The sequence below is a fragment of the Grampus griseus genome, assembly GCF_964374135.1.
Source record: "Grampus griseus genome assembly, chromosome: 10".
In the NCBI taxonomy this organism is placed as follows: Eukaryota; Metazoa; Chordata; class Mammalia; order Artiodactyla; family Delphinidae; genus Grampus; species Grampus griseus.
Window position 1 is genome coordinate 65,595,383 of NC_139004.1, and position 22,781 is coordinate 65,618,163.

At 48.0% G+C, this 22,781-nt stretch overlaps 1 protein-coding gene across 4 annotated transcripts in view; it reads left to right on the forward strand.

The window, feature by feature from the left end:
• The window catches only part of DAG1 (dystroglycan 1), a 63,600-nt gene extending 41,390 nt beyond the window's left edge, over positions 1-22,210 (forward strand). For all 4 annotated transcript variants that reach the window (XM_082663291.1, XM_082663292.1, XM_082663293.1 and 1 more), the window contains exons 2-3: positions 3,953-4,349; positions 18,139-22,210. In XM_082663291.1, the coding sequence (XP_082519417.1) occupies positions 4,065-4,349; positions 18,139-20,541 (2,688 nt within the window). In that variant the 5' untranslated portion in view covers positions 3,953-4,064 and the 3' untranslated portion in view covers positions 20,542-22,210. The remainder of the gene's footprint in view (positions 1-3,952; positions 4,350-18,138) is intronic.
• Positions 22,211-22,781: the final 571 nt, after the last annotated feature.

A 22,781-nucleotide genomic window follows, 5' to 3' on the forward strand; every position in this document is an offset into this window, starting at 1 on the left:
GTATTCTTCTTGATGGATTGACCCTTTTATCATTATATAATGTACCGCTCTTTGATAATTTCCTTTGTTCTTCAGTCTACTTTATCTGATATAAATACAGCTCCTCTTGCTTTCTTTTAATTATTGTTTGCATGATATATCTTTTCCCATCCTTTTCCTTTCTACCTATCTTTTTCATCTTGGAGTTGTCATCTGTTGATTGTCTTTTTTTCATTCAGTTTGGGATCTTCTTGGTTCTTGGCATGATGAGTGATTTTTCAGCATTTTTTCGGGGGGGGGGGGAGCTGTACCACATGGCTTGCAGGATCTTAATTCCCTGACCCAGGGATTGAACCCGGGCCTATGGCAGTGAAAGCACCAAGTCCTAACCACTGGACTGCCAGGGAATTCCCATGATGAGTGATTTTTGATTGAAACTTGAACAATTTTGTATTTTGTTCTGAAACTCTAGATTCTGTTTTAGCTGGCTTTTGTTTGACACTTGTCTGGCAGAGGAAGGGTAGAGGAGGCACTGCCTGATTACTGGGAAGTCTAGGTAGAAGCCCAGGTTCCCCACTCAGCCTTTGTTGACACCTGAAGGCAGGTGAAGCCCTTGTTACTGCTGGTTGAGGGTGGGAATTCTAGTTCCCTAGGCCTCGCGACTGCTGAGCAATGGTTAAAGTTCTGACTCTCCACCAGTCTTCCTCTGACACCATCCCAGCAGGGATGGGGAGAGACTCCTTCTTATTGCTTGGGTGGGAATATAGAAATCCAGGTTCCCCATGTGGTTTCCACTGACACCAAGGGGCTGGAGGTAGAGGGTGGTGCATTGTTACTAGCCAGTGAGGATGAAAGTCCCAGCTCCCTCCCCAGTGGCGATATTAGGGTGCCTTGTTACAGCCTCATGAGGGTGGAAGTCTTGGCTCCCCACTTGGCCTTTGTCGGCATGAGTGGGAGTGGGGCCACAGTTTTTTCTGTGGTGTTTTGCTAGAATAGAGCTGTTACTGTCTAAATGTTTTATGTCTTGCTAGGTTACCCCCTTCTAGCTCCTTTGGATAAAGAGAGCAGACTTTTGTTAGGACGTTTTTTGTTTCATTTGTTGGCATTACTGGGTTGCCAGCTTCTTCAGCTCCCACTTCTGGTATACATGAGGCAAAAGAAAACCCAGGGAACTCACTGCTGTGTCATTCCTTGAATCCTGGGGTCCCTAGCTGCTCTGCCTTCTTCTCTTGACTGTTTAAGAGTCTCATGTTTATTATATATATATAATATCTAGGATTTTCCCTTGTATTTAGTGGGAAACTAAGGAGAAGTACATCTGTTTCATCTTCCTAGAAGTGAAAGTCCAATGGTCTTTTTCTTTTATGTTTTGTGTTTTTTGATATCTTTTAAAAATGAAATCCTTCCTTATTCTGACATTCTGCTATATTCTAAACATTTTAAAGTTCTGCTTTTTACATTTATGTATCTAATCCACTTGGGATTTATCTTGTTTTTTGTTTTTTGTTTTTTTGCGGTACGCGGGCCTCTCACTGTTGTGCCCTCTCCCGTTGCGGAGCACAGGCTCCGGACGCGCAGACTCAGCGGCCATGGCTCACGGGCCCAGCTGCTCCGCGGCACATGGGATCCTCCCGGACCGGGGCACGAACCCGTCCGCATCGGCAGGCGGACTCTCAACAACTGTGCCACCAGGGAAGCCCCTTATCTTGTTTTTGATGGAGAAGTGACAGAAGAACCTAATTGTTTTTTTCTACATAGATAGCCACTTGTCCTGGTATCTTTGAACAGCTTCTTTGCAAGCAGGTTTTGGGCTCTCCCTCTTGTTCCACAGTCCAGTGTCTACTCTGCCCCATGTGACACTGCCTTAAATACAGTAGCTTTGTGATAAGTCTTGGTTTGGTAGGATAGGACTTCCAGCCCTCAAAATTGTGTTACTTTCTTGGGTTTTGTCTCTGTCTCATGACTTTTAGTTCAAAAACAAAATAAGAACAGCAATAACGAAGTCAATAGCAAAAAAAACCTTTTGGCATTGGCTTGGATTTGCATTGACTTCAGAGTACGCTGTCTGTTTCAGTGGCCTTGTTTTCTTCAGCAATTTTATTTACTTTGTATTACCCAGGTCAAAAAATATCACGTGGCTCCTCAACAGCTTGGCTCAGGGCAGGGCTTCATCATTTTCCAGAATGGGAAATTGCTTGTGATGGCTGTGGCCACTTGTGGGCACCCAGAAAGTCCCACAGTGCATCTGTGTGGCTGCCAGCCTTAGAGCAGGGTCATGAGCTGCTTGAAGCTGGTGTGGGGGAGAGGGGACAATGTGCAGGGTTTTAGTCACTGTTGGGGGTTGGGGGGCAAGAGAGTTCAAATAAGTTTTGTTCACTAGCACTGAGTTTGCAAATATATGCAATATGTGGGGTGTGAGAAGTGGGTGGTTGCCACACTTCTCTGTGCAAATACTTGGCTTTTCAATTTTTTTCAAAAGTATTTTTTTAAGACTTACTAATTGTAATATTTGGCACATTGTTTTATCTCTATATATGCATGCACATGGGTTTTTTTCCCCCCTTGGACCATTTCAAAGTGAGTTGCAGAGATTTTTGATACTTCATCCCTAAATACTTCAAAATTGAGGACAATCTGTTATCGAGCCACACCACCATCATCTCACCTAAGAAAATTAACAATAAATATAATCTCCAGCCCACATGCACAATTCCTCAGCTATCCCTTTGAGAGCTGGTCTTGTGTGTTTTTTGGTTTGTTTTTTTTTTTAAGTAAATCCGACACAAATGAACCTATATATGAAACAGAAATAGAATCAGGGACATAGAGAATAGACTGGTTACCAAGGGGGTGGGGGGTAAGAGAGGGTTGGATTAGGAGTTTGGAATTAGCAGATGCAAACTGGTACATATTGAATGGATAAACAAGGCCCTACTGTATAGCACAGGTAACTATATTCAGTATCCTGTGATAAACCATAATGGAAAAGAATATGAAAAAGAATGTACATATATGTATAACTGAGTTACTTTGCTGTACAACAGTAATTAGCACAACATTGTAATTCAACTATACTTCAATAAAAAATAAATTAAAAAAAAAAGTAAATCCAGGGTCCAATCAAGATGTACACACTGCATCTGGTTGCAGTCTTTAAATCTAGAATAGTCCCCTTGTATTTAGAGGCGTCAGATTTGGAAAGACCAGACCAGTTATCTTGTAGAAGGTCCCACATTCTAGATTTGTCTGATCGTGTCTTCATGGCCCTGTGTTTCCTATGAACTGGAAGTTAGTTCTAGAGCAGCACTACCCAACAGAAATATAATGTGATCCACATATGTCATTTAATATTTTCCAGTAGTCACATGAAATAAAAATAAGCAGGTGGAATTAATTTTAATAATATATTTAATATTTTTATTATGTACTATTAATATTTATTTACTTAACTATACTTAATATTTTCATATCCAAAATATTATTTCAATATGTAATCAATATTTTTAAAGTATTAATGAGCTATTTTACATTCTTTTTTTAAAAATTAATTTATTTATTTAGGCTGTGCCAGGTCTTAGTTGCAGCCTACAGACTTCTTAGTTGCGGCATGCGGACTCTTAGTTATGGCATGCATGCAGGATCTAGTTCGCCGGCCAGGGATTGAACCCTGGCCCCCTGCATTGGGAGTACAGAGTCTTACCCACTGGACCACTAGGGAAGTCCCCAACATTCCTTTTTTATACTTAGTTTTCAGAATCCACGGTGTGCTTTATACTTAATGGACCAGCCACATTTCCAGTGTTCAGTAGCCACATGTAGCTGGTGGCTCTGTACTGGACAGTGCAGGGTGAGACTTGATCCAACTCAGAGTAGATATTTTTGGCAGAAACACTTAGGGGGTAATAACTGCCTGTGCTCAACTTTGAAACCATGGAAGTTGCTGAAGTCTGAGTCTACTCTTCTTCTTTTTCAGGCTTTGGGTGCTCTGGGATGGAGCAGGTGTGGAGAGGCTGAGGACCCAGTTCTGGGACCACGTCACTTGCTTCCTTTCTTAGACTATCTGCTTGAGCAGACTTGAGCCCGGGATGAGGATGTCTGTGGCCCTCTCGCTGCTGCTCCCCCTCTGGGGGAGGACCTTTCTCCTTCTGCTATCTGTGGCTGTGACTCAGTCCCGCTGGCCCAGTGAGCCTTCGGAGGCCGTCAGGGACTGGGAGAACCAGCTCGAGGCATCCATGCACTCAGTACTCTCAGACCTCCATGAGGCTGTTCCCACGGTGGTTGGCATTCCTGATGGCACCGCTGTCGTCGGACGCTCATTTCGAGTGACCATTCCAACAGATTTAATTGCCTCCAATGGAGAAGTCATCAAGGTGAGACTGGATATAAACTGTAAATGAGGAATAATTCTCATCTTCCATTTTAGTTTTGATTTTAGTGTTAATTTTAGGTTTTTTTAGTTTTTCAGTTTAGGTTTAGTTTGTCAGTTTTCCAGGAATTCTGAGCTCAGTTCTTCCAGGACCTGCTAAATGTTCCTTAAGAGAGGGACAGCCACTGATGTTCACTAGAGGGTCCCCATATATCTCAGAATAGCATCCTAAACCTTTATTCTTGCTCCCACTTTGAGGGTGTCACCATTAAAAAGCTTTTACATATGTACTCTGGAAGATCTTTTGGTCATCAAGTTAGGGATTTGATGGAAGGGCCTGTGTATAGGAAATGGTCTGCTTTCATTAACCATGGGATTAAACCCAAGAAATATGGAACTTTTAAATGCTTTGAACCTATTTTTAAAAAATAAGGTATAAGTAAATATTGGAGTTTTGCTTTGCTTTGGTGTTCTATGTTTACTAATGTATTTGGTCACTTAAGAACCAAAATTAGTACTTAAATTTCAGCCTCGCCTCATCTCCTTTTGGGGAGGCAACCCAGAAAACAAGGAGATCTGAGATTTTTGTAACTGAAGAGTGTCTTGTCCAACCCAGGGTGGAAATTAGTTGAAACAGGAAGCTTTTGTGTGAAGAAGTACCATCCATTTGTCTGGGGTTGTGGGACCTTGGAATTTCCCCTACTTCCTGATTGAGTTTGCATGGGAGACATGTGGGTGGGTGGGGTGTACTCCTCAAGCTATGAACATCTCCTAGAGCAGATGTCAGCACACTTTTTCTTAAAAAAGCCAGATATTGGCTTTGCTGGCCATATGGTTTCTGTTGCAACTCCTCAACTTTGCCAGTGTAGTATGAAAGTAGCCATAGACAATATGCAAGCGAATGGACATGGCTCTGTTCCAATAAAACTTTTTTTTAAATAAATTTATTTATTTATTTAATTTATTTTTGGCTGCATTGGGTCTTTGTTGCTGCACACGGGCTTTTCTCTATTTGCGGCGAGCAGGGCTACTCGTCATTGTGGTGCGTGGGCTTATTGCTGTGGCTTCTCTTGTTTAGGTGCATGGGCTTCGGTAGTTGTGGCACGCGGGCTCAGTAGTTGTGGCTTATGGGCTCTAGAGCGCAGTAGCACGGGCTTAGTTGTTCCATAGCATGTGGTATCTTCCCGGGCCAGGGCTGGAACCTGTGTCTCCTGCATTGGCAGGCGGATTCTTAACTACTGTGCCGCCAGGGAAGCCCCCAATAAAACTTTACTTTTAAAAACTTTACTGAAACTGAAATTTTAATTTCATGTGATTTTCACGTGTCAAGAAATACTATATCTTTTGATTTTTTTCCCCCTCATTTAAAAATCTCAAAAAACACGTTTAGCTCATGGGCTGTACAAAGACAGGTGGCAGCCCGGATCGAACCCGCGTCCCCTGCATTGGAAGACAGATTCTTTACCACTGGACCACTGGGGAAGTCCCATGGCCACAGTTTTCTTTTTTTTTTTTTTAGTAAATTTATTTATTTTATTTTATTTATTTATTTTTGGCTGCATTGGGTCTTCGTTGCTGAGCGCAGGCTTTCTCTAGTTGCGGCGAGCGGGGGCTACTTGTCGTTGTGGTGCGTGGGCTTCTTGTTGCGGAGCACGGGCTCTAGGCGCTCGGGCTTCAGTAGTTGTGGTGCGTGGGCTGTAGAGCACAGGCTCAGTAGTTGTGGTGCACAGGCTTAGTTGCTCTACAGCATGTGGGATCTTCCCGGACCAGGGCTCGAACCCGTGTCCCCTGCATTGGCAGGCGGATTCTCAACCACTGTGCCACCAGGGAAGTCCTCATGGCCATAGTTTTCTAACCCTTGGCCTACAGCATTCTTTCCCCAGAGATGTGGCTTGAATATGAATTAAAAATATTCCAAGGTCTATACTTTGTTACGGTAGTTTTTTTCTTTTTTTTGACTTCTTTATTGGAGTATAATTGCTTTACAATGGTGTGTTAGTTTCTGCTTTACAACAAAATGAATCAGTTATATATATACATATGTTCCCATATCTCTTCCCTCTTGCGTCTCCCTCCCTCCCACCCTCCCTATCCCACCCCTCCCAGCGATCACAAAGCACTGAGCTGATCTCCCTGTGCTATGCGGCTGCTTCCCACTAGCTATCTACCTTACGTTTGGTAGTGTATATATGTCCATGCCTCTCTCTCGCTTTGTCACAGCTTACCCTTCCCCCTCCCCATATCCTCAAGTCCATTCTCTAGTAGCTCTGTGTCTTTATTCCTGTCTTACCCCTAGGTTCTTCATGACATTTTTTTTTTCTTAAATTCCATATATATGTGATGGCATACGGTATTTGTCTCTCTCTTTCTGACTTACTTCACTCTGTATGACAGATTCTAGGTCTATCCACCTCATTACAAATAGCTCACGTTCGTTTCTTTTTATGGCTAAGTAATATTCCATTGTATATATGTGCCACATCTTCTTTATCCATTCATCCGATGATGGACACTTAGGTTGTTTCCATCTCCGGGCTATTGTAAATAGAGCTGCAATGAACATTTTGGTACATGACTCTTTTTGAATTATGGTTTTCTCAGGGTATATGCCCAGTAGTGGGATTGCTGTGTCATATGGTAGTTCTGTTTGTAGTTTTTTAAGGAACCTCCATACTGTTCTCCACAGTGGCTGTATCAATTTACATTCCCACCAACAGTGCAAGAGGGTTCCCTTTTCTCCACACCCTCTCCAGCATTTATTGTTTCTAGATTTTGTGTGTGTGTGTGTGTGGTATGCGGGCCTCTCACTGCTGTGGCCTCTCCCGTTGCGGAGCACAGGCTCAACGTTGAGCACAGGCTCAACGGCCATGGCTCACGGGCCTAGCCGCTCTGTGACATGTGGGATCTTCCCGGACCGGGGCACAAACCTGTGTCCCCTGCATCGGCAGGCGGACTCTCAACCACTGCGCCACCAGGGAAGCCCTGTTATGGTAGTTTTTAATATCTGTTTTGCACTTAGATTTCTACATACACATAGTGTTCTGGCTGTTTATTGGTATGTTTAAAGCATAAGAACATAGTGGTTTGAAACGGCCAGTTGGTTTTGCTCACAATTTTGTGGCCAAGAATTCAGGGATTTAGAGCTCATCTGGGAATCTCTTCTCTGCTGCACATGGTACTAGTTAGAGTGGCTCACCTGGGCCTGGAGGATCTACTTCCAAGGTGGCTCATTCATGGCTGGCAAGTTGGTTCTGCCTGTTGGCAGGGAGCTTACCTGGGACTGCTGATCAAGGTCCTTGGTTTCTCTCCATGTAGACCTTTCCACAGATACCTGGATTTCCTCACAGTACAGTAGCTGGGTTCCAAGATTGAGTATTCCAAGATACAGGAAGTGGAAGCTGCCAGTCTCTTAAGGCCTGGGCTTGGAAACTTGCACAGTGACACTTCCTTTGTACTCCATTGGTCAAAGCACACCCAGGCTCCAGTGAGTCTTTACCAACTTGCCTCTCTCTGACCCACAAACCCCAGGCATCTAGATTAGAAATGGTCACTCTTCCATGCCACTTCCATTCCATGCCACTCTTCTCATTGAGAGATGTGTCTATGCCCCTTTCCCTTGAATCTGGGCAGACCCACTCCTCACCTGACCCTCCTTGTGTTCTCTTCCTTTTCCTTTTTGACCCCCTCTCTTTAGCTCTTGGCTTGTTCTTAGGGTGGCCTTGTGTTCTCAGAGGTGGTCATACTTCCGAAGATCCTGTCTCAGTTCCATGGAGCTCTTTCTAGTTTGTAGAGTCTTTGAGAAAGATTTCCATGTAATCTTCAAAACACCCCAGTAAGCCAGTTTCTAATTTATTAGATGAAAAATGGCGTTTTTGGAGGTACATTTCTTACCCAGCATCAAATTTCATCTTCTGAATATCCAAACCCTGTAGCGATGACCCTTGTTCCAGTGGCCACTGGAATGTTGTACATGGATTAGTCTTGACCAAAGGTGCCTTGAGTCGATACTGTGAGCTGAGTATTTGCTGTATCTGGCAGAGGGACATTTAACAGGCTTATTCACTGGGGGAGCAAAGAGATTTTACTAGGAAAACAGGATTTTATCTGAGCATATCTATCTGTGGAAAGCACACCATTTAGTAGATGATTAGCCTGTAGAAAAACAGGTGAAAATGTGTGACTCTTCATCCTGAACCGTCTTGACATCAGGGTTGTGTGGGGTGGGAATCAGATCAGAAAGCCTGACTTCCTTCCTGGAGCTTTGTTTTCCCTGTGTGTAAAACAGGATTGAAAAGTCTTTACACTAAAGGAGTTGTTTTTTTTCCCCCCTATTATAATAATGATGTATAAATGTACATTGTAGAAAAAGGGAGAAAGAAAATCTCCTGTGGTTCCTACCACTAGCATACTCCTCTATCATTTTCTGCGTTCATCAAGAGGTGTCTGTGTCACATACACACACAGACATTTTAGACAGACCTGAAATCATGCTGAATCTATATTTTAACCTTTTTTTCATTCACTGTAGTTTGAGTTTTTTTTCCTTGGTTATTAAGTATTCTTTGGGAATGTAACTTTTAAAGGCTGCCCAATATTCTTGTGTATGTGAGGAATATTTCAGATCTTGGTCCCAAGGAGCCTTGTTGGGGTGACCTCCAAATCATATCTATCACTATTACTGTCATCCAAACTACCACTCGCTCACCTCTTCCCAGGCGCCCTGCCTCTGTTCTTAACCCCTTAGTCTGTTCTCCATACTGAGTCAAGAGACATCTTTATCTTTGTAAAGCTTACATCTGCTAAAAACAGGCCTCCCCTACCACCCTGCCCTTAAGATTAAGCCCTGTTTGATCTGGCCTCTGGCCTCTTCTCTCTCCCCTTTCCCTTTGCATACCTTGTCCCAGCCACACCAGCCTCTTTCTGCCCCACAGATATGCCAAGCTTAGGGCCCACCCCAGGCTGCTGGCTCTTTTTTTCTTCTGTCAGCATGGGTACAGCCACCTCTTTCAGGCTTAGTTTCAGCATTGGAGCCCTTTCCCTCCACCCTGATGAAGGCAGATTTCTCACAAAACCCTGTGTTATTTTCTTAGCAAATTTTTGTACTTGAAATTCTTTTTAGTCTGCATGTTTGATTCCAGTCCCATAGTAGGCCTTCAAATGTTTTTGGGCTGGCAGAGGGAAGGAGAACCCCCTCAGTACCTGCAAACCTGCTTTGGATTGTCAAAGCCTACCTGCCAGGGACTTCCCTGGTGGTGCAGTGGTTAAGAATCCACCTGCCAATGCAGGGGACACGGGTTCGATCCCTGGTCTGGGAAGATCCCACATGCCGTGGAGCAACTAAGCCCATGTGCTGCAACTACTGAGCCTGTGCTCTAGAGCCCACGAGCCACAACTACTGAGCCCTCATGCCACAACTACTGAAGCCTGTGCGCCTAGAGCCTGTGCTCTGCAACAAGAGAAGCCACCTCAATGAGAAGCCCGTGTGCCACAACAAAGAGTAGCCCCCACTCCCCACCACTACAGAAAGCCCGCACACAGCAACGAAGACCCAACACAGCCAAAAATAGATAAATAAAATAAACTTATTAAAAAAAGAAAAAAAGCCTACCTGCCTGTTTGTAGGAAGAAATGCCAGCCTATGTCAGGGCAGTAAGAGACTAAGCTTGCCTAAGCCTCATGTGGGGTTCCCAGGTAAGGGTTGGCCTTCCAGTCAATTAGCCGAATTGCCTAATGAGGACTCATAGGCAGAACATGGTCTGTCCTGAGACCTGATGAGATTAGATGGTGTGGTTGTCATACTTGCTGACTGGTCAGGAGATGTGCATGGGGGTTGGTGATAGAATAATTCAGTGTTTGTAACAGACCATGTAACAATCTATAGAAGGGGTAGAAAATCAAGTCTTATGCTAAGTGAGCTGCACTGGCTACCTGCCAAGCCTTGTTGGACCTGTGTGGGCTGATGGTTGTGGTATTTCAGGAGATTGTGGCAACTTTGGGAATCACAGTGACAGAGGAAGTGCTGCTTGGCATCAGCCAGGTATGCGCATCGGGTAATATCAACTCCTAAAACAAGCACTTCCCTATATTTTATACACCAGACTTCAAGGAAACAGGTCAGGAGAAAGAAGAAGGGGACATGCCTGCCTGGAGGATTAACCCTGAGGTCCTGGATCCTTTGCTCTGCCCCACATCTGAGACTCTTTTCATGTCCAAACAGCCCTTATCCAGTCTCATCCCAGCCAGCACCTATTACTTCCCTGCTGTTCTCTAGCTCTACCTCAAGAATCAGTTTGCTATTACTGACCCCATTTTAACTCCCAAATGGACTCCATTGATCTGATGTAAGAAGGGTCTATGGGCTACCTCCAGACCTTTGTGGCCAGCATGACCTTCCTGAAAGACCTGTGCCTTGGGTCTCTCTTCTTTTCTCCTGTGGCCTCAGGGCACCCTAAAGGAGATGGTCCTGGTGTGTGCTCCCTTGGACCAGACTAGATGCCTGTATGCAAAGCTCATCCCTGGTCTCGACTGTTCTTTGCTCTCACAGCAGTCTTAGGTCTTAGAACACCCTCTCTCTTCATCAGGGCCTGTAGGTATAGGTCCCACAGAAGCCAGCTTTGCTTTTGCTGGGCAGATCCTAAGCTGTCCCAAGTTGGCCATAGTATAAGTTACCCCCTGACTTCCCTCAGGAGTGGCGCTGGCTCCCTAAGGGTGCCTCTCCTCTGACTTGAGTTGAGTGTAGGACTGGCTGAGGAAGGTGATGATATGGCTGGAGATGTTCTAACTCCTCCTCTCTGGGTTGGTCAGGAGAGAAGTCTTTGCATCTCATGAAATGATTGGGCTGCCCCTCTAGATCCCCCTCAGATGTCTCATTTTGGTAGTGCCCATGAGGATGGCTTTTCATCCCTGCTTCCCTTTAGCCTCCTTGTCTGGAGACAATGTGGAATTTCTCTCAGCCCAAGATGTTGGCAGACTGGGAGCAGCCCTTCCTGGGACTGTGCTCTCATCTGCTGGCATAGGCCCCCAATTGTTCCCATGAGAACAATGGGTACTCTTTTTGGCCAGGAAGGGGAGCTCATGAAAGGAGTATTTCTTTGGATGCTTGCGAGCTTTGTGGCAACCCCGCCTGCGTGAGATGAACTGCAGTTTCTTCCTGCCTCAAGTGGGTGTTCCCTGGCTCTGAATTGATCCCTTGTGAACAGAGCACACTGGGAAATGTGGGTTGGCGAAGGAAGGCATCCTTGGGGGTGGGTTGTCAGAATGGCATTTGCCCAGACATATCAGCTCAAATACTTATTATTGAATATATAGGCTTCTATGTTTTAGAAAAAAAATTACTGACAAGGACTGAAAACATGATGAAGTAAAAATAGTTGATGTCAGGGCTTGGGATTGAGGGACTGATTCTGAGAATTTTATTAGTGGCTATAACCATCCTAAGCTGTCCCTTACTTTGGGGGGAAAATGATTAATTTTTGTTTTCAGATGAGAACAGTTAACAGCAGATAAAATGCTTCATAATTCAGACCAGAGGGGCACTGATTGGGCTGGACAAGTTGTATTCAACAACATGTGATCCTGTGGCCTTGGCCTTTGTGGCAACAGCCATATTCTGGCTTGAGGTTTGAATGTCAAGCAGCAGAACCAATTATTGTCTCTCATGGGTGTGGCTCTCCTCTACTCGGTAAAGCAAAGTATGTCTACCCTGGTTCTACCCTGGTTCCTCACCTTCTGTGGGGGCAAAGGCTTGGCCTTTGACCTCAAGCCAGAGGCTCTTTGTGTTGACATGTGCCATCTCCCCACAGCCCAGCCATGTGACTGCCCATGTGCATCATTTGTGGAAGTTGAGCTTGGCCACAGATTAGTCTCATTGTCATAGTCCATGGCACAGACACAGGATCACCCTGAATGTGAGTCAGCACCGTGGGGGCCTCTGAAACGTGACTGGAAGCTGACTCCATCAGAGGGACTATTTCCTGCCCCCCTGAGCAAAGGAGCCCACCACACAGTTGGCCTGCCCCAAGGAGGCCTTGATCACCTCATGTGTGAGTGCCTCCAGGGTGTTGCCTATGGTATCCAGCCATAGACGGCTGTGGGTTGTCTCAGCTCCGCAGCTTGGGTGAGGGGTGAGGGGCTGAAGGGTCCAGGAGCCAGTGACCAGGTCTGAGGGAAGGCAGGGACTTTGCCAGGGCAGGCTGCTAAGAGGCCTAAGCAGTGGGGTGTCACAGGGCAGCAGTTTGTGCCACTGTGAAATGGACCAGTGAGAAGACCCTCTGACACATCTGTTAGGGATTCAGGGAAGGGCCCAGCCTGAACCCCTGGGGCTGTCCTGTCTTGAGGTGTTGGTTGGAAGGTGCCACCACTGAGGCTCAAAGGACCCTCCAAAAGGTTTGTAGTGTGGGGGAATTCTCACCAAATGCAGTTTCTTTTTTTTTTTTTCTTTGTGGTACGCGGGCCTCTCACCGCTGTGGCCTCTCCCACCGCGGAGCACAGGCTCCGGACACGCAGGCTCAGCGGCCATGGCTCATGGGCCCAGCCGCTCCACGGCACGTGGGATCCCCCTGGACCGGGGCACGAACCCATGTCCCCTGCATCGGCAGGCAAACTCCCAACCACTGCACCACCAGGGAAGCCCCAAATGCAGTTTCTTGATTATACTTTATTCCTAAGATCCCTCTTTGCTGGCCAGCATCAGCTCACCCAAGTGACAAGGATATGAAAGTGCTCATCCATCTTTCTGGAACTTTTGCTTGCCATTTCTAAGTCCCATAACTCCTGCATGGGTAAGATACCACCTTGTGGGTTCTGAATGATAAAGCTTAGGTTTTCTTGGTTTTAGAAACCAGTGGTCATATAGTTAATTAAGCCCTAGTGAGAGTCCAGCTCCTCAGTTTTGATGGGCAGAAATCTGCTCTTTGATGAGGGACTAAGTAATACAAGCTCCTCTGCCGATTTGTTCTTTCTCCAGGTGTATTATGCTGATTTGGGGTGAGAGACTCTACTTACGTTGCATGGTGTTTAGCACAGGTGCTGTATCTTTATCAGACCAAGTGTTTGACAGTCTACTGTGCCAGAGAAGGCTCCAGCGGAGAAGTTGAAGAGAATGTCTGAGAACTGAATAGCCAGTTACTAGTCATCTGCTAGTATAGACTGAGGAGTGACCAAAACCTTCACGTTTGGCAGTTCCCCAATCATTGGTCATGGTGATATTTTGTGGGCAATGCTGGGCAGGTAGTCTTCAGAACTCCTTATGTGTCTTCCCAGGTTTTGTGGTTTTGATTCTTAATGTTTTTGGATGTACTTTATGGATCAGGATTTCTAAAATTGGGTATGTGGCTGTTCAAGATCTTATTTTCCTCAGTGCTGGGCTTGCCTTCTATCTCAGAAGCATGTTCTCTCTGAGGGTTGCTGAAACTGGAAAGATTTCTGGCTCTTTGTGAGTGGCCTGTGATCTAGAGCCCATGATCTCAAATCAGGCTTCCTCCTGCAGTTTCTGCCTCCTGCAGGTGTTCCCATTGCCTGAAGTCTTCTTTCCAAGATGGCTGCTTTATAAGGTCAGCAAGGGAGTATTGGTATTTAATGATGGAGGGTGACTTGAAAACCTGGGGGTGACTTGAAACCCTGGGGGAGTTCCATGGCCGGGGACAGCCTGTCACTCCAAATACATGTGCTGGTGTTATGAGCACTTCACACAGAGTTCTGATTCCTGCTTCTTGCATGCCATTCCTAGCCTGGCAGCCCTTAGAGGGTCAGTTGTGGGTGGTTACAGTACAGCTAGGACAGAAATTTCTATATGAGTAAACTAAGGATTCCAAGGATAGTCGGAATCTCATGTGCAAATATGCCAGGATCAAGCACATCTCTTTTAGACTTAGAGGATGTGAGTGCTGGCTTTGGGCTGTCACCTGCAGCAAGTTCTCCCTGCCCTCTCTGCCCCTCAACGTTTTCATCCACTCTTAGCAAACAGGTCTTAACAGGTAAGCAAGTCCCTGAGGGTCCCCAGCCTTGGCCGTGTTCCCCTCTAGGGTCCTGGCTTCCTCTTCCTGTGACCTCTCCACTTCCCTTTGATGCTTTGAGTTTCTGCTTTGGAGTATGAACAGGGAGACAAAGCCTCAGTGTGTGCTGGGTCCAAGGCCATTTGGGAAAGAGGATGAGGGAGTGGAGCCTGGACACGCCCTGGATCCATTCCTGCAGCAGCCTCACAATGTGTACTGTGTCCTCAGCCCATAGGGGCGGGTGAGGAACCAGCACTGACAGAGTCCAGCGTGTGCCTGGCCCTGTGATCATACAAGGCTGGCATCTTTTCCCCCTTCTTACATGTGAGAAAACAGGCTGAGGTTAGATGAAGCCTCAGACTGCCTGGAGATGGGGCTTCCCTTCGGATACGGTGTTTTTATAGAGATGAGTCCTGGTTTGTCATGGGGGCTGTGTCTCTGAGAAGGAACTTTCATATCCCACTTCACCCTTAGGTCCTGAGAGGAAAAGTGGTCTAGATCCTGGAAGTTTTGCAAGCTGGGGAGGATGTCCAGAGTTCCCATGGACTGAGGGGCTCCTGCTTTGTCACAGTAGAGCAGGTGTTGCATCCCAGAGCGTTCCCTCAACTGAGTGCCCTTGAGAGGGAGGGGGGCTGCTAGTGGAATCCTTTGGGGACTGTGGACACTGCCAGACCTTCAGGCATGTTCAAACTTCCCAGTTCAGGGGCTTTCCCTAAATGGCCTTGAAAATGCAGAGATGTCAGCTTCCCTGTGACTTGGGTAGGTTCCTTGTGGAACTCAGATTTGTTTTGCTTCCTGTGGCCTTTATATTAAAATGAATCATTGCCAACCAAAGTGCTGCCTGGATCTGATGTTTGCAGTACCAAGATGTTCAGAGATGCATGGATTTTAGAACGTTCAGGTTAGAATCTCTCCTTGTCTGAGGAGTACCCAAGACACCAGGGACTGTTTGCTTCCGGGTGTAGATCCAGGTTGAACACCTATCCTGTGGCCAGGGCTCTAGTACCTTGAGGAGCCAGAATTTGCAGAAGGGAGGGCAGGTGCAGGGTGGAGTGGCTTGGCTCTGTTTTTCTGACATGGCTTATCCCAAATGTTGTCTCTAAAGCTGTGGGTAGACCATAGTGAAAGAATTTGTTTCTGTAACCAAAATGAAGGTACACAGTTCTGCTCTTCCATCGCCCAGTTTGAGATTGAGCATTATAACTTACTTTGGTGAAACCTGGGGTTTTCTTTAATGTTTGTTATTTATATTACACGTTATTAACATGTTAAAATGTGACTCGGCATAGTTCAAATAAGTGTATATTTTCTAAGTCTGGCTGTGTGGGAGCCTTGACCAACCTGGGTTTATGCCTTAGGGCATGTCTGACAACAGAACTGTGGCTGTTGGGGGTCAGCAGAATGGGAAGCTGAGCCAGCCAGGGGAGCTTGAGGAGATGAGGGCCCTTCTCTGTTCTCTCTGTTATAAAGTGCCCTTACGTAATTGAGACAGACTTGAAAAAGCACTGGCGCTGCTTACTCATCTGTGCTGATGGAACACACGGCGCTGGGCACAGGCCTAACTGCCTGGCCACTGAGGCATATCCCATGGGCCTGGCCAGCCACTTGGCACCCATCTGGAGCCTCTCCTGGTCTCTCTTGGCCCTGTTCAGTCTTCTCTACAAGTGGCTTCTCCTTGGCTGACTTCATCCAGAGCTCCATTCTTGGCCCTCCCTTTCTCCTTTCTCTGCCTGATCTCTTGCAGATGTGCTCTCATTCCAGTGGTAGTCATTGGGATGGAGTGGGCTTAGGAGAAATACCTTTGGGTGGCCGGAAACCTGGGTCCGCGCCCTGGCTCACCTACTCTCTTCCTCTCAGGAAGTTCTTACCCCACCCCTGTAAAAGATCTCATGGTTCCCTTGACTACTCCATTTGGCCTTAACATCTTTGCTTCACATTTTTTGCAAAACTAGATCATTCAGCCTTTGCTTTATATGTTTGTATGTGGATGTGGCAGTTTTTGTATTTAACATAATTGAACTGAAAAAATTTAAAGCATAGGTTTTTCAGTCAAAGCAGTTGTGATAAGTATTTTTGTAGCTAAAAAAGATTGTAAAGGAAGAATATATTTAGTGTTTTTCATGGATTTGAAGACACCCATGTTTACAGTTATTTTACCATTTCTGATGTTGGTTCTGTTTGCAGTGGATGGTGAGTGATGGGATGGGAGATTCTTAGTGGTTCATTAATTAGATGACTGTGCACCCTAGTGTTGATGGAATGTGGTCACAAAAGAAACTCTGTGAACTCAGTAGTTCAGAGAGCAGTCAATAAAGGACAACTCCTAATAATGTCATATGTCTTCTCATGGCTTTTTGCTGGAGGTAAGAAATCTCTTTACAGGCAGGGTAAATATCTGGTCTCTGATAAGGTTGATGGAATGGCATGCTCATTGACACCCGGGTCCTAGCTGGGAAGAGCAGGTATGAGTTCAGGGTCTCTTCCCCAATCACTCAGGCACCCGGCTCTTGGAAGGAGGAAGCCTGACGAACCAGAGCCCCTGGGGAACCCAGAAGCTATAGCTGTGGCCTTCCTGCCACAGGGAGGGAAGCGTTTTAGTTTCCCTCTCCTGACAAGCAGTGACCATGAAGGGCAATCCCTGGGCCGAGGCTGGCAGTAAGACATGCCATCTGTTGGCCATTGTGTTTCTGGACTTGACGGACAGGGCAGTGGAGCTGACTGAGAGTGCCTTTAGGCAGACCAGAGAGTGGGTCCCACCTTTCTTGCATTGGGGGCAGGAGTAGGTGTTTCCCGAAGGTGAGAGAAGTCATAGATGGGGCCTGGGCAAGAGGTGAGTCTTGTTTCCCTCTTGTCAGCTGATGGTGGAAGTTTTTATGGTGGCATTCCCTTGGGGGCTTTACGTATTACCAGTCATGTTGCTGTGGAGAAGGACTTCCACCCTGAAATAAGTCTGGGAGGTGCTGTTGGGTGGAAAAGGGGATGAGCTCCTGAGGCCTGCTCTGTGCTTCGGCTTTCCAAGGACAGAGGTGAGCTCTGTCCATTTCCCAAACTTAGTTGACTATAGAATTCTCTTTTAGAGAGACTGGAGGTCCTTGGAATGCCTTTCATAAACGCTCTTCTTAGGATAATTGTTTACATTCCCCTACCCTGGACATTGCAGTTTTTCTTGAGATTTGAAAAGCACTGTTAAGACATTAGATACAGCTAACCAAATGTGCCCCACTACACTTGAATGTAACATGGTGGTTGTAAAATGAGGCATTTGGGGGTATTGAGTTGTCCCTGCACCCAGGCCTGTGTGCATTTCCACTTCTGGGCAGGAGAGGCACTCTAGGCCAGGCATATACCTTGAGCAAAGTTGTGGTGTCTGTGGAGGGTAGGGTAGAAGTCTGAGGCAAGGTTGGAAAGTAGTGCTGAGGGGTGAGACACCCAGGCTTGATTCTGCAGGCAGAGTGGACGAGTAGGTGGCAGGGCACTTCGTTGGTATAAAAACCTGCAACGTTCTTGAGCTCCCTGGCATCAGTTCTCTGGGATGAGACATGTGTTTTGAGTGCCAGAACTGCTGTCTCCCCACCGTGTGGCCTTGGGCGAACCATTTGCCTTCCATACTAGCCCATCTGGCAGCCCCAGTCTTTCGTGATAGGTAAATGAGCTCCAGGAGAGAGGCGTTGGTTCCTCCACCAGGAATTCTGAATTGTACCTCAGGCCTGTCACACAGGCTAGGCCATTGGTTCACTGTTGTGATCATTTTCGGGTTATGCAGTGATGGTGGCAATTAACTCATGCTGACATCTCTTCTAGGTATCAGCAGCAGGGAAGGAGACCTTACCATCCTGGCTGCAGTGGGACCCACAGAGCCACACCCTGGAGGGTCTCCCCCTTGACACTGATAAGGGCGTGCATTACATTTCAGTGAGCACTGCACGGCTGGGGGCCAATGGAAGCCACGTCCCGCAGACTTCCAGTGTGTTCTCTGTTGAGGTCTACCCTGAAGACCACAGTGAGCCACAGTCTGTGCGGGCGGCGTCACCAGACCCTGGTGAGGTGGTATCATCTGTCTGTGCTGCCGATGAGCCTGTGACTGTCCTGACGGTAATTCTGGATGCTGACCTCACCAAGATGACCCCAAAGCAAAGGATTGACCTTCTGCACAGGATGCGGAGCTTCTCAGAAGTGGAGCTTCACAACATGAAGTTGGTGCCAGTAGTGAATAACAGACTGTTTGACATGTCGGCTTTCATGGCTGGCCCAGGAAATGCAAAAAAGGTGGTAGAGAATGGGGCCCTGCTCTCCTGGAAGCTGGGCTGCTCCCTGAACCAGAACAGTGTGCCTGACATTCGTGGTGTGGAGGTCCCTGCCAGGGAAGGTGCTATGTCTGCCCAGCTTGGCTACCCTGTGGTGGGTTGGCACATCGCCAACAAGAAACCCCCTCTCCCCAAACGTATCCGGAGGCAGATCCATGCCACACCCACACCTGTCACTGCCATTGGGCCCCCAACCACAGCCATCCAGGAGCCACCATCCAGAATTGTGCCCACCCCCACATCTCCAGCCATTGCTCCTCCAACCGAGACCACGACTCCTCCAGTCAGGGATCCTGTTCCTGGGAAGCCCACAGTCACCATTCGGACTCGAGGTGCCATTATTCAGACCCCAACCCTCGGCCCCATCCAGCCCACTCGGGTGTCAGAAGCTGGCACCACAGTTCCTGGCCAGATCCGCCCAACAATGACCATTCCTGGCTATGTGGAGCCCACGGCAGTTGCTACCCCTCCCACAATTACCACCAAGAAGCCACGAGTATCCACGCCAAAACCAGCCACACCTTCTACTGATTCCTCAACCACCACAACTAGAAGGCCGACCAAGAAGCCACGGACACCCCGACCAGTGCCCCGGGTCACCACCAAAGCTCCCGTCACCAGATTGGAAACCGCCTCCCCGCCTACTCGCATCCGCACCACCACCAGTGGGATGCCCCGCGGAGGAGAACCCAACCAGCGCCCAGAGCTCAAGAACCATATCGACAGGGTGGATGCCTGGGTTGGCACCTATTTTGAGGTGAAGATCCCGTCAGACACCTTCTATGACAACGAGGACACCACCACTGATAAGCTGAAGCTGACCCTGAAGCTTCGGGAGCAGCAGTTGGTAGGCGAGAAGTCTTGGGTGCAATTCAACAGCAACAGCCAGCTCATGTATGGCCTGCCTGACAGCAGCCACGTGGGCAAGCACGAATATTTCATGCACGCCACAGACAAAGGGGGCCTATCAGCTGTGGATGCCTTCGAGATCCATGTCCACAGGCGCCCTCAAGGGGATAGGGCTCCTGCTAGGTTCAAGGCCAAGTTTGTGGGTGACCCAGCAGCTGTGGTGAATGACATTCACAAGAAGATTGCCCTGGTGAAGAAGCTGGCCTTCGCCTTTGGGGACCGCAACTGCAGCACCATCACTCTGCAGAATATCACCCGGGGCTCCATTGTGGTGGAATGGACCAACAATACACTGCCCCTGGAGCCCTGCCCCAAGGAGCAGATCACGGGGCTGAGCCGGAGGATCGCTGAGGATGATGGCAGACCTCGAGCTGCCTTCACCAACGCCTTGGAGCCCGACTTCAAGGCCATGAGCATTTCTGTGACAGGCTCTGGCAGCTGTCGGCATCTACAGTTTGTCCCAGTGGCGCCACCCAGGAGGGTGCCCTCAGAGGCACCACCTACGGAGGTGCCAGATCGGGACCCTGAGAAGAGCAGCGAGGATGATGTCTACCTGCACACGGTCATTCCGGCCGTGGTGGTTGCAGCCATCCTGCTTATCGCTGGCATCATTGCCATGATCTGCTATCGCAAGAAGAGGAAGGGCAAACTCACCCTCGAGGACCAGGCCACCTTCATCAAGAAGGGGGTGCCTATCATCTTTGCAGACGAACTGGACGACTCCAAGCCCCCACCCTCCTCCAGCATGCCACTTATCCTGCAGGAGGAAAAAGCCCCCCTCCCCCCTCCTGAGTACCCCAACCAGAATGTGCCCGAGACCACTCCTCTGAACCAGGACACCGTGGGAGAGTACACACCCCTGCGGGATGAGGATCCCAATGCGCCTCCCTACCAGCCCCCGCCGCCCTTCACAGCCCCCATGGAGGGCAAGGGCTCCCGTCCCAAGAACATGACCCCATACCGGTCGCCCCCTCCCTATGTCCCCCCTTAACCCACAAGCGCCTGGGTGGAGGCAGGGGTAGGGCAGGGCCCTGGAGACAACACGGTGTTGTCTGTGGAGACCAGTGGCCTGCAGACCATCGCCCACTGGGAGCCGACACCTGACCTAGCACACGCTGACACACACGGGGCCTGGACAAGCCCGCCCACTTGGTCCTCCTAAACCCCAAAGCAGCTGGAGAGACTTTGGGGACATTTTTACTTTTAATTTTTGCCTAACAGCTTTTTGTTTGTTCATAGAAAATTCTTCGCTGCGTTTTTGAAGGCTGGCTCTGAAAGCACCGTTTGGAGTAGAGGTAGATGGAGGGAGCGAGGAACCGTGAATGAACTCGCAGGCAGTGCTGGGCGGCCTCCCGGCTCTCTGCGTTTTGCCTTTAACACTAACTGTACTGTTTTTTCTATTCACGTGTGTCTAGCTGCAGGATGTAACATGGAAAACAGTAGCTAAAGATTAAATTCAAAGGACTTTCAGAAGTTAAGGTTAAGTTTTTACATTTAATCTGCTGTTTACCTAAACTTGTATGTGTAATTTTTGGGTGGGTATGGGAAATTGCTTTGCTAAAAATAAGCTCCCAGGGTGTTTCAAACTTAGAGAAGACCAAGGGACAGTATTTTTTATCAAAGGAATCCTATTTTTTCACACTATGTAAACTTTGTTGCTCTGATACCCCAGAGAGCCTGACTGGGGGCCTCCTGGCCCTGGCTCAGGGGCCAGGGCCCTGGTGCTGGGTTTGCTGTCCCACTGTTGCCAGGGGCTGGAAGCTGGAGGGGCCTCTTAGGCCATGGACATCCACACCCCCACCCCATGCACGCTAGCGGCCCACAACCAAGGGGTCTTCATTTCCATAGAAAAGGGACTCCAAGAGGCAGTGGTGGCCGTGGCCCCCAACCTAGGTGCTCCAGGTGGGCCAGCTGCTCGTGGGGATGCCTGGGGAGGTCGAGAGACTCGACCACATCAGCCTGTTTTCTTTTACCCTTTTTCTGTGTGTTTTTTTTTCCCCCTCCTAAAAGGAATATCACGGAGTTTTGAAACACTCAGTGGGGGACATTTTGGTGAAGATGCAATATTTTTATGTCATGTGATGCTCTTTCCTCACTTGACCTTGGCCACTTTGTCCCAACAGTCCACAGCCCAACCCTGACCCACCCCACCCCTTTTCTCTGGCGCTCCAGTCCCAGGCCTTGGACTTGAACAGCTGGGAAAGGTCTGGTGGCTGGGGAGGAGTGCCAGCAATAGTTCATAGTAAAAATAGGGGGGCTCTCAAAGCTAATTTTTTACTAAAGTTTTTATACAGCCTCAAATTGTTTTATTAAAAAAAACGATTAAAAATGGTGATGCTTACAGCAGTTTGTACAAGCTCCTAGTGTTGATTCCATGGGACTGACGGCTTTGCTCATTTTGATTTTTTTCCCCCCTTCTTTTCCTAATGGTTTAAATTCTGGAATTACACTGGGGCTTCTTTTGCCTTTTTTAGCAGAACATCCGTCCATCCATCTGCATCTCTGTCCCGTGACTCAGGGGCACCCACTCAGCTTTGATTCTCCTCCTTTGGAAGAAACCATTTTGAGCATGACTTCTTGATGTCTGAGAGTTATTTTGGGTACCTTTTAGGGAGGAATGCCTTTTGCAATAACGTATCCCTTCCGTGATCGAGGGCGGGTGGGTGGGTGGACCCAGGCTCCCTTTGCACACCAAGCAGCCACTTCTAAGCCATACTGACCATTTTGCAGAGGATTCATGTGTGCTGCCTCAGGAGGGGAGGAACGGTCAGAGTGGAGGGGTCTCCACCCTGCCCTTCTCTGGAGGGTATTCCCGCTTGCGCCTTCTCCCCCAGGGCCTAGCCTCTCTCTCCTGCCTGGTCCCCTGGTGGGGTGAGCAGTGCCACTGTGGGGGAAGCCTGTAGATGAGGGCTCAGTGGACCTGTGATGACTGGGCCTTGTGCCTCCAAGCCCTGATCCAAGCCGGAGTTTCCCCAGTGCCCCGGAGTCAGGAGCGCAAGCTGAGTCTGACCTGGTGAGATTATTTTTGATGACCTTGCCAAAAGATAAACAATTTCCAGTGTTCCAGGTGAGGGCTTTGAAAGGCCTTCCAAATAGCTCCGTTGCCCCTAGCAACCCCACCATCGGGCATTGCCACGCAGAGACGTGGCTGGCCCAGAATGGCCTGTTACCATAGCAACAGGAGGCGATGGGGCAGTGAACAGAATAACAACAGCAACAATGCCCTTGCGG